Genomic DNA, 11,956 nt, shown 5'->3' on the forward strand with positions numbered 1-11,956 from the left:
TGAATGTCAAAACAGAATAACAACTGAAACATAATTGTCTGATTTGGTGATAACTATGATGTGAACATGTTTTTGGAGTACTCTCCATCAGGTCAATTAACGAGTTAAGTTGTTAACTTGATTTTAAATTAGGAGAGTATAATTTTGTGCTGGTACTTCTAGTCCAATTTTTGAGTTTGTCTTAAACTATCCTAGTAAATTTTAGGCAATTAAACTAATGTTTAAAAAGCAACAATTAATGTTAAGAACAAAGGGATTCATAAAACAGTTCATTTTTTAGACTCAACAAGCACCAATGCAATGTGTTTAGAGAAAATGTTTGCAATCAACAAGGTATGCTTCTGGGTGACATTCATCTTCTGACTCTGTTACCAGCTGCTGGCTCTCTCTGTGTGTCTCACAGCCAAACCAGCCAAGAAGAAATCCATGTTGATTAGGGCCCCCACAGTCTCTGCTTGGCAGACCTCTCATGCATCAGAAATAGAGCTTGTCCAAGAGGGCTGGTGAACTTTGCTCAGAAAGGACAGAAGCTATGGCAGGTCCTCATGGTGGAAAGGGCTCCCCCGGAGTCAAATCATTTCACATTCGCTATCTGGCCTACACCAATAACAATCCTTGAGAAAGCTTTTACCATGTTAACATACTAATTTGCTATTTGCATGTCTTTGATGAAGCATCTGTTCCAATATATTATCCATTTTTATTGTTTTATTTATTATTTATTTTATTATTTTATTAGTGTTTTGTTATTATTGAGTTTTAAGAGATTTTAAAAAATACATTCTGGAAACGAGTCTTCTATCAGATATGTGATTTGCAAATACCTTCTCCCAGTCTGTGGCATGTTCTTTTCATTTTCTTAAGAGTATTTTATGAATAAATTCCTGATCAGATGTTATCTGAATACTTGAACGTGTTTAATGCCACCTAAAATGCCTAAATAACAACTTTGTTGACGGCAAAAAAGATGATACAAATGTGTGCTGATATTACCCTGCATCTGTATGGCAATTTTAAGCAAAATTCAAATATTTATATGGAACCCAGATGTTCACCAGTGCCATCTTACTGCTCAAGAGCTAATAAGACAGCTCCTTCTCCTAATCCAGCTCTGTGGATTCCTAAGGTGTGACTTGGGAAGGGGTAAGGTGGCTCTGTTGTCATTGTTTTGCCTTCTGTTTCTTCTAATTTGGTTTATCTATGAAGGTCTGGCCACTCCATGTTTGTTACCCCATACTATTTCAAACATGAGCCCGGGCACTTTCTGTGATTTGTACACGGAAGTTCTACGCACATAAAGACTTTTCGTGGTAGCCATTTTTATTGAAGTTTTGGAGATGATGGTGGACAGGTTTTCAACACATCAGCGCACACAATTTCACACCGCACATGAGCTACCCTGTTTGGAAAAGGTCTTTTTTCATCCCTACCAGCAGAGGTTTTCACTGTCTGCCTTGTTCCAAGTAGTGTCACAGTTCCAGAGCTTTGGGGGATTTCTGTCTGTCTCCTTTCTCCTTAAAAGCAAGCTGACACACAAAACGTGCTATTAGTATTTTACTGTCTTTTCTGTTGCCACAGCCATAACCTCAAGATCTCACTAGATATTGAGTGAAGCCTCATTAGATAGTTTTCTACAGACTCATTAGATATTTTTCTAAACAAAGAGTGTTTTTCTTATGAGATATTCTGGTGCCAGCCAAAATAATATTATTATTTTACTTTGTTCCTCATGCGTAGTCATCAGTTCAGCACCTGCAAATGTACACCTTTGGGCTAGTCGCCTTCATTTTTATTGGAATTAATTTTAATTGTTATTTATCTTCTACTGGACATATTTTTGGCATTCTGGATGGGCTGACATGCTAAGCTGTGATACAGTATTTCTAATTCTGCAGAAGTGGCCTCTCTCCTGTCATTCTTGTCCCCACAAGGAGGTACAGCAGGTCTTTTTTCAAGAACTTGCCAGTTTCTGGGCCAGTTTAGCAGTTTAGCCCAGAGAAAGCAGTAGACAATAGGGGCCCCTTGCTGAGAGAGATTTCTTTAGCTTACTCTTCGCTGCTCTAGACACTGCCTGGACTCTGCATTGCTACTTGCTCATCTTGTCCTTGACTCCTAGAAAAAGGGGAGTTCAGCTACAGAAGGGCTTTTGGCAGAGCAGGTGTGGAGAGCTGGGGGAGGAGTGAAGCTTGAGGGGGGCTTGACTGGTTTGAGTCAATGGTAGCAGGCCCCGCAGGATGACATTTCTTGTTTGCATAGCCCGTGTGCTACCCGCTTTGAACCAGAAGGGGGAGACTTGAGTTCATTGTCTATACAATAGTAGCTTCTCTGGAACTCTTATGAACAGATTACTTCTCCTGAAAGCTGCTTCTTTTAAAAGGAACTCGGATTTCTGTACTGCTCTAGGAAAAAATGCCTAGATACAAATAAAGACTTTTATGATTCTTCCCTTTGAACTTCTTTTTAAAATCTCTACTCACTAGAGAGTGAATGAAATCACTATGTGACCATAGGCAATTACTAAATTTCTTTGAGATTTAATTTCCTCTCCTGTAAAATGGCAATAATGTACTTGTGCCTGCCTGAGGGGTGCTTGTGGAGAAGATTAAGTCCAATTACCTACATAGGAGCTCAGCACAGTGCCTATTTCATTAGAATCTCTCAGTAAACAGCAACTGTTAATGGCAGTAATAGCCATTATAACCCAAGTTCCTGAGTTTCGGTACAAAGACAAAAACCTAACCAGTCGGCCCATGCTGACCAGGTGCACAAAGAGCTCCTAGAAAAGCTTGATTTTTTCCCGATGTAAGCCCTGGGAAAAATTAATGCCCTCTCTATCCCACCTAAACTTCCCTTTCTCCTGTGTTCCCTGGCTTTTAGGTTGGTTTGAAGCTGGACTTAAACTGCTGCACCTTTCACTTGGCTTTGGGGACTATGTGATGTCTGCAATGCAGAGTGACAGAAAACTGGACAGGACATTCCTGGAATTCTGTATAAACAAGGCAGTGGGGACCGGAAGCAGACTTACTTTTTTGAAAAAATGGGGAGAAAGCTAATCACATGGCTAGGGTATAAAAAGGGTTCTTCTTCCTCTGATGCCTGTGCCATGCCAGCAGACAGAGACCCATGCTCCCCTAAGATACCCACACATCTTGGCTGTCCCATGAAGAGCAGAATAAAGAGATTGCTGCTTAATAGTGTCATGGAAGTAAGTGGGACTTCTCACACTTAAGCTTGCAGGGATGGTGGGGAGTACATAATTATTTAAAAATCTTTCCAGGAGCAAAGTATCCCCCAAATAACGTGGGGAGGTTAGGGAGAACACAAAAGCTGACATATTCCTCTGGCTATTCCTGATGGCCAGCTCAATTCTCACTTTATGAGCAGAGAATCTGGAGCACACAGTAGGAGCAATGGGAAGCCCAGCTTTAGTTCCAGACCCTCCTGCTTGCCTCTTCTCTCTTAATCCCATAGCAGTTCATGCATATTTATTCCCCCATAAGGATCAGGTCCCCTTATTGTCTCTTACCTTGTATATTCCATATGGCTTTCTTGAATTTTAAATTCCTTAAAGGCAGGGGCCAGAAAGTGTACTACTTTGCAGGTATATTTTAAAAAGAACACCTAATAGGTACTCAGCAATTTTATAACATGGATGGTTATATAAATCAAACCGAAATTAAAACTGCCATGTTGAATTTTGCATCAAAAATAATTTATTTTCCAAAATAAAGTTTAAATAAAAAATAAAAATAACTCATAATTTAATAAAAATTTTAAAGTCTTCTAGTGTTCTTTCATATGCAGTACATTAGCCATCAGTCACTTAAACAGCATCTGCTGGTTGAAGAATGCTTGAAGTAATTGTCCAGTCCCAGAGGCAGAGGCTAGGAGATCTTCAGTTTCGGAGGTAACCTGTAACTTTGTTAATGAAGAAAAAATTCCTGAGGATTTCCACTCTGACTATGGTCCAGGCACAGTGACTGTACTCCTTGGCCTTCAGGTAATGCAGAATCCTTCCATAGTATCTTTTCAGGTGCAGACTGCTCATAAATTTTCCCCTGGTGAAATCTTCTTTCTCCAGTTTTTCTTCTAGGATTGTCTTCAGATGGTCTATCTGATGATAGACAGTAGCAAGGAGGTTCTCAACAATAGTCTCATTCCAGCCAGTGCTAGATAAATCTTGTCTGAAAATAGCAAAGATGTTCTGGAGCATCTCATAGATGGTCAATGCAGCGTCCTCCTTCTGGAACTGCTGCGGCTGCTTAATTTCCTCAGGGATGTCAAAGTTCATCCTGTCCTTGAGGCAATATTCAAGCTTTCCATTCAATTGCCACAGGAGCTTCTGACACTGAAAACTGCTGCTTCTTTGTAGGAATCCAAGCAAGTTGTAGCTCATGGAAAGAGCCGTAGTGGAGAAGCACAACAGGAGAGCAATTTGGAGGAGACACTTGTTGGTCATGATGACAACAGGAACAGTGTCGCCTACTACCTGTTGTGCCAGAGCGAAGGCTTCGAAAGTTTGCAGTTAGAATGTCCTTTCTCCATGGGTATGGCCTATTTATATGACATGGTCCTCTCTCTATTCAGAGGAATTTCCCACTTTCAGTTCTCCCTTTCAGTTTTCCTATGTCATTTGCATTTGTAGTAGTTTCTAAAACTCTTTATTTAAACCCTATCTTATGTTATATATATTAGGAAAAAAAGATATACAAACTGTGAGATTTTCTAATGTTTTTTAAAGTTTCAGTGAATGACTAAAGCAAATTATGAAAAAAGACTTGAGAGAAAGCAAAGGAAAGCAAATGACCTGAGAATTCAAGAACCTCAAAACAGCCAAAAGATACAGTTGGTCCTCCCTCTCCATGGGTTCTGTACCTGTGGATTCTACCAACTGTAGATGGAAAATATTTTTTAAAAATACAATAAAAATAATAATACAACAACAAAAAATAATGTAAATTTTAAAGATACAGTATTACAGCTATTTATATAGCATTTATATTGTATCAGGTATTATAAGTAATCTAGGGATGATTTAAAATATACAGAAATACATGTGCAGATTTTATGCAAATATTACATCATTTTATAAGAAAATTGAGCATCCTCTGATTCTGTTGAGACAGCAGGATGGTGATCCTAGAACCAATCTTCTTTGGATACTGAGAGACTGAGAGATACCTAGATTTACTGAAAAGTCAATCAGGGAATAGTAGCTGAAACTGGAAGGAGTTTTGCCAAATATGATAATAGGTTACTGTGAGAGGGCCTTGGAAACTTCTGAAAGGCACTGGAATAGTCTAGGGTATAAGAAATTTTCAAATCAACCAGTCACAGCCCTTTTTGGATAGGATCCTACACAGAGGAGAAACTGCCACAAGTGGAATCACACTTCAGCAGGATATAAACAACAGAGACAAGGATAGAGAAGCCCCAACCAGGATGGGATGGCAACTCAGAAGGCAGGCTGCTATGTTTTTGACCATTTCACAGAAGCTGACAGAAGAGGGAGCTCTGTGAAGTTAGAAAAACCACCCTGAACCACTTCCTGGTTCAGGAAAAATAAGCTCTTATAAGACCAAACAACAGAAAAGTACTGAGATGGAATCTCATATAAATTTATTACTAGAAAAAAGAGAAGGCTTTGGGAAGATGGCTGATTAGAAGAAGTTGTGGTCTGTGACACTCTGCTCTTGAAGCCTTTGGCCAGGATGGTCTGACTGCCCTGAGCCTGACGTGCTGTGAGAAAGCCCAAACTAGCTGACAAGGAGAGACCATGAAAATTGGCAGTGTATTTCAGAATTTAAAAATTCAAGCAATGAAATTGTTCCTTTAACTTGCAATACCATTACTAGTTATTTACCTATGGCTATCCCTGCAGAAGTATGCATGTGTATGTGCGTGGGTATTATAGATACATACAAAACATATATAAATGTTTATTATATTATTATCATAGTAAAGAAGACAAATGTCCATCAGTAGGGAGCTTGTCAAGTAATACTATCATGTGGACAAGATGGAATATTATTCAGCCATCAAAAAGGACAATCAGCTGATACAGACCCATATCACAGATACATTTAGTGAAAAGAGCAATACATATAAGAAATGATATGATATTATCATTTGTTTTGTAAGTTACTAGAAAGGTATACATATGATGCTGTTATATGCATATGTTTTTTTCCTTTGGGTAGAATTACTATCTATTAATAGTAGTTACCCTAGAGAATAATGCTGATGGGGTGAGGAAGCAGCAAGGAAAATCTTCACCTTTTCACTTCATGCCTTTAGAACTATCTGTATGTGAGTTTTTCCTTGTAATAAGAAGAGGTCTGGGAAACAGGGTTATTAGGCTACTAGGGAATTAGTAATTCCCTAGTAGCCTAATTTGTAATTTAGTGCACTTTGAGAAAATTTAATAAATGTTACTAAATATTAACCTTTATTTTGTTTTATTTGCAGTTAAAATGTTCTATTATGAGCGTATATTATTTTTGTCCTTAGGAAATTTGAAAGATACCAGTTAATATTGAAAAATAGAATGTAAAATTGTACATACAATATGACTATACAAAAATATGTAGAGAAAATTAATAAAAGGAAGTAAACCACCATTTTAATAGTGGCTTGATTTGGCTTGTGAAACTAAAGAGTGATTTTTTTCCTCCTTATGTTCTTTGTATTTTACAATTTTCTACAAGTAAACAAGTATTATTTCATAATAGACTAATTTACATTATAAAATAAATGAGTCCCAACCTTTCTGGTTATTCTGCCTCTCTATGGGTTTCATTCTCTCTGGCCTTCTGGCCTTTGCAGGCCAGCTCTTAGCAAGACATTGGCCATCTCATGCATTTTATAAACAATGAGTTTTCGAATATCAAAAAAAATCTCGGCTCTTTCACTCAAAAATGTCTGTTATGTCAGTGATTGAGTAATTCCTTGGGGTTTTGAAAAGCATTCTCAGATTAGCCTGGAATCATCCATGGCTCATAGCACAAAAGCCAATGCAAGGATCTTCAGAGGTTAGTCAACCTGGAGATGGCCGTCCCTCTCAGGAAAGAGAAGACAGTCCAAAGAGTCGGGTCACTGGGGCCTGCTCCTACAGAATGACTTGCAGGCTTGTATAGAGTTGACCTTTCTAGGTGCAACCGAAGGCCTCATAACTGTCCACATCAAATGGCCTCTGATCCTTTATCCTGAAATGGTCCTTAGAGAGTTCATAATCTAATACAATAAAAACAGCGGTAGTGGCAGTAGTACTAGTTATCATTTATTGAGCACTTACTATTTGCCATTCTTTGAATAATCCTCATAGTAAACATTTGAGATAGGTTATTATCATCCCCATCTTACACAGGAGGGAAATGAGGCTTAGAGAGGCTGCGTAATGTGCCCAAGATACACACTGCTAATAACATGGGTAGATTGCATTTAAAACTGTGGTCTTTCCTGTAGAATATCAAGCAGACTATGGCTGACATCTTCAGATAGGTTCATGGTGTCAACCATGGTGGTGATGATGGCTCTCAAAGAAAAAGAAACTACATCTAGTGGAGAAGATGAGGAGGTATTCATTGCCCTAAATGCAGGCAGTGTGCCTAAAGAATTGGTGTGATCGCTACAGGTAGAGATGGCTGTGGTGAGGTGACGTGGTCGAGGGCATTCAATTGGTACTGTCCAATAAAGTCACATATGCAATTTACAAAGCTCTAGTAGACATATTGAAAGAGTAAAAGAAACAAGTGAAGTTAATTTTAATAATATGTTTTATTTAGCACAATATATCCAAAATATTATAATTTCAACATGTAGCCAATATAAAATTATTCATGAGATAATTAAATTTTGTGTACATTCTTCAAAACATGATGCATATTTTTACACTCACGGTGGAGTTCAATTTGGACTAGTGCCATATAAAATGCTCACCAGACACATGTGGTTAATGGCTACCACGATAGACAATAGATACCATGATATCCACAGCTCTAGATAGACAGAAACCACCACAAGCACAGCCAGGAGAATGAACAAGTTTGCAGGAGCAAAGACAAGGAGCTTCAATTGTGGACAGGCTTCATTTTAGGAATCAAGGAGACTAAGGGTGGAAAAATGAGGTTGAGCTGTACTGTGCAGTCTTGAATGCCAGAGTGTAGCATTTGGACTTCATTCAAGAGGTCTTTGTCAGAGAAGAGACTGGAGTTTTTTCCCTGGGCAGGACAATAGGCAGAAATGTTAGAGGTGATCGGAACCAGGAGATGTGAGGAGAAGTCCTGCCCAGAGGCTCTCATGGCTGTGGAGGGTGAAACAAAGGCCATAGCTGTGGAAATGCAGCAAAAGGAATGGAAACAGAAAAATAAAAAGGGAATTTTTTTTCTGGTTTCTTCTCTTTGTTCTCTAGCTACTTCCTGTGTTCATGAGGCGCTTCCTAATATTCCACTTTCCGTTGCCTTTGTGGAGTTTCTCCTCTACCCCTTCTCCTGAGGATTAGTAATAATCTTGGCAGAAGCTCACCTACGAATGGGTTAAAGTTTCTTCCTTTTAAAGACATCATTTTAAGTTTTAGCTTCATTTCTCTTCTTTTATTGGAGTTGTATCAGAATAACCAGGAAAATGTATTTAACCTTCTGTCTACCAGGGAAACCTATTTCTTAGACCAACCCAGTGTGTATCTGCACTGTAAGGGTTAATGCCCCAACCCTTTCCTGTCATCTTCCCCTCCCCCGCTTTTTTTTTTTTTTTTCTTTTTTGAGATGGAGTCTTGCTCTGTCACCCAGGCTGGAGTGCAGTGGTGCGATCTCGGCTCCCTGCAAGCTCAGCCTCCTGGGTTCATGCCATTCTCCTGCCTCAGCCTCCTGAGTAGTTGGGACTACAGGCGCCTGCCACCATGCCCGGCTAATTTTTCTGTATTTTTAGTAGAGACAGGGTTTCACCATGTTAGCCAGGATGGTCTCGATCTCCTGACCTCGTGATCCGCCCGCCTTGGCCTCCCAAAGTGCTGGGATGATAGCCGTAAACCACCGCGCCCGGCCGTCTTTCCCTTTGTTATTTGTCCCTTCTGTGGACATTATTTTTGTACATATCCTCTCCTCCCCTGGTTAACTTTCCATTGTATGAAAAAACTACTTCCAGTCCCTGTACCAGTTCCTTGTGGTTAATGAGGTTTGGAGAGACAGAGTGACATTTAGAAAGTAAAACTTGAATGACATTTCTAGTCATTTGAAATCATTTTAATTTGGAAATGCTTTTCTATAAATTTCAGAGATAGGAACCAATTTGTCCTTCTCTTTTGAATATAATTATCTATATAGGACTATTATGTATCTAGAAATGAACATTTCAGTTGTCTTCTCTCCCTTCTCATATCTTCAGTTATTTCTCAAGGAAGAGGGTCCCTATCAAAGAATGATAAATTATACAAGATGAAGAGTTATTGAGAAGTACATAAACAGTGGCAGAACAGAAATGAAGCCAAAAATAATCTTTCAGAAATATCTTGGGAGGCCAACAAATTCTTTCATAAGAGATTAATACATAAACAGGAGAATTCCCATTTCCTCTTTTAAGAAAAAGCTTATAAAACAATAATATACATAGAAAATTATGCATAAATCTGAAGTATATAGCTCAATGAATTATTATAAAATAAAAACATCTGCACTCTTTTGTAACCACAAACTAAACATTATCAACACAACAGAAATCGCCCTCTTATTCCCTCGTCTTAGTCTCTTTGGGTTGCTCTAACAAAACACCATAGACTGAATGTCTTATAAACAACAAGCATTTATTTTTACAGTTCTAGAAGCTGGAAAAGCCAAGATTAAGGCCCTAGCAGATTCAGTGTCTGATGAGGGCTTGCTCTTTGCTTTGTATACAGCACCTTCTCATTGCATTCTCATATGGTAGAAGGGGGAAACAAGGTCCCTCAGGCTTAGGCTTCTTTTATAAGGCACCAATCCCATTTGTTAGGGCTCTTCTCCCATTACCTAATTACCTACTAACGGACCCATTTCTTAAAATGATTGCATTGGGGATTAGGTTTTAACATGTGAAATTTGAGGGACACAAACCTTCAGACTATAGCACCTCGCAATCATTATTCTTTCTCCTCTCTCTTGTCACTACTTTCTTCTCCCAACATCACTACCATGTAGTCTTTTAACATTCTATATTCTGCCTGTTTCTGAGCTTTGTATAAATGGTTTTTTGCCCTCAATAGAGTATCTGTGAAATTCATCTATCTTGTGTTTATAGTTTATTAATTTACATTAATGTGTCTTAGAAGTATACCACAATGTTTTATCCCTTCTACTACTAATAATTTTAAAAAATATTTGCCATGATGATTAATGTTGCTATGAAATTCCTTGTCTGTATTTTTTACTGTACATTAGTACATACTTCTCTTGAGTATATGCCTAGAATGAAGTAACTGGATCATAGAATATATGTTCAGATTTAGCAGATAATATTGTAATGACTTCCCAAATGTTTGTACCAATTTACATTCTTACTATCAGTGTTTGAGAAGTTCCGGTTGTATCAGACTCTTGCCAACTTTGATATTGTCAGTCTTAATTTCAGCCATTCTATTGTTGTACAATAATACTTCATTACAGTTTAATTTGCATCTCTCTGATTATTAATAAGTTTCAACATCTTTTCATATGTTTATTGACCATTTGGATATTTTCTTTGTGAAGAGCTTGTTTCAATCTCTTGTTGACTTTGTCAGATTTTTAAAATTATATGCAGATGATGTAATTGTTTACATACAAAATACAAAAGAATTTATAGATAAACGATTAGAATACAGCAAGGTCGCCAAGCACAAGATCAATATTAACAATCAATCATCTCTCTTTAGCAACAAAAAAGCGAAAAATTACATGTTAAAAATGACACCATAGACAATGTATAAAAATAATCTACTTGGAAATAAATCTAGGCAAAGAAGTACAAGACTGTTACTCAGAAAACTTACAAATTGTAAATGAGAGGTTAGTGAAGATCTAAATGAATGAAGATCTAAATAAACTTACAAATTGTGGAGAAATTAATGAATATCTAAGTTAATGCAGAAACAGAGAGACATACCATATTCATGAACTAAAAGACCTAATATTGTGAAGGTATACTTTCTTTCCACATAAATTTATAGTCAATATGCTCACCCCCAAAAAAAGCTGTTTGTTAACTTGCCAACCTCATTCTAAAATTGATATAGAAGTCCAAAAGACAGTAACAAAAATATTCTTGTAGAACAAAATGGGAAAGAATGTTCCACTAAATATCAAGATTTAGAACAAAGCATGAGATGTGTGGGGATAGACAGTGAGACTGATAAAATAGAGTAGAGCTCAGAAAAAGACCCATTGATATATGTAAATGACTTATGAAAAAATATGGCATTTTACAATGGGAAAATGATGATCTTTTGCTTTTTTAGAAAAACAGGGAAATAACTGTATATTTATATGTAAAAGAAAAAGTGAACCCATATGTCATACCATATGCACACACACACAAAATCCAGTGAATTAGAAGTCTAAATGGAGAAGGCAAAACTTTAAACCTTTTAGAAAATAATATAGAAGCATGCTATCATGACTTCAGTGTAGAGAAAAATGTCTTATGACTCAAGTCCTAACCACAAAGAAAAGATTGTTAATTAGATGGCATGAATATTAAGACTTATTTTTAAAATTAAAAAATCATTAAGAAAATTCAGGCCATAGAATGACAGAAAATATTTGTAACACTCCAGAAAAGAGAATTATAATATGCAGATTATAAAAAGAAGTCTTACAAATCAGTAGAAAATAAAACTAGACAAAAATTTCAACAGACAAAAGAGAAACTCTAAATAATCATTACACATGAGAAACTCAGTCTCAGAAATCAGAGAACTATCATTGCATATACACTAAATTAGAAAAGTATT

General features: G+C 37.3%; 1 protein-coding gene across 1 annotated transcript; it reads right to left on the bottom strand.

The window, feature by feature from the left end:
* Positions 1–3,696: 3,696 nt before the first annotated feature.
* IFNB1 (interferon beta 1) lies at positions 3,697–4,708 on the bottom strand. Its single transcript, XM_033237470.1, has one exon. It carries the CDS (start codon positions 4,457–4,459, stop codon positions 3,896–3,898), a length of 564 nt encoding a protein of 187 aa, XP_033093361.1. The 5' UTR covers positions 4,460–4,708; the 3' UTR covers positions 3,697–3,895.
* Between the last annotated feature and the right edge of the window lie 7,248 nt (positions 4,709–11,956).

Source organism: Trachypithecus francoisi, unplaced genomic scaffold (assembly GCF_009764315.1).
Source record: "Trachypithecus francoisi isolate TF-2019V2 unplaced genomic scaffold, Tfra_2.0 Lachesis_group16, whole genome shotgun sequence".
In the NCBI taxonomy this organism is placed as follows: domain Eukaryota; kingdom Metazoa; phylum Chordata; class Mammalia; order Primates; family Cercopithecidae; genus Trachypithecus; species Trachypithecus francoisi.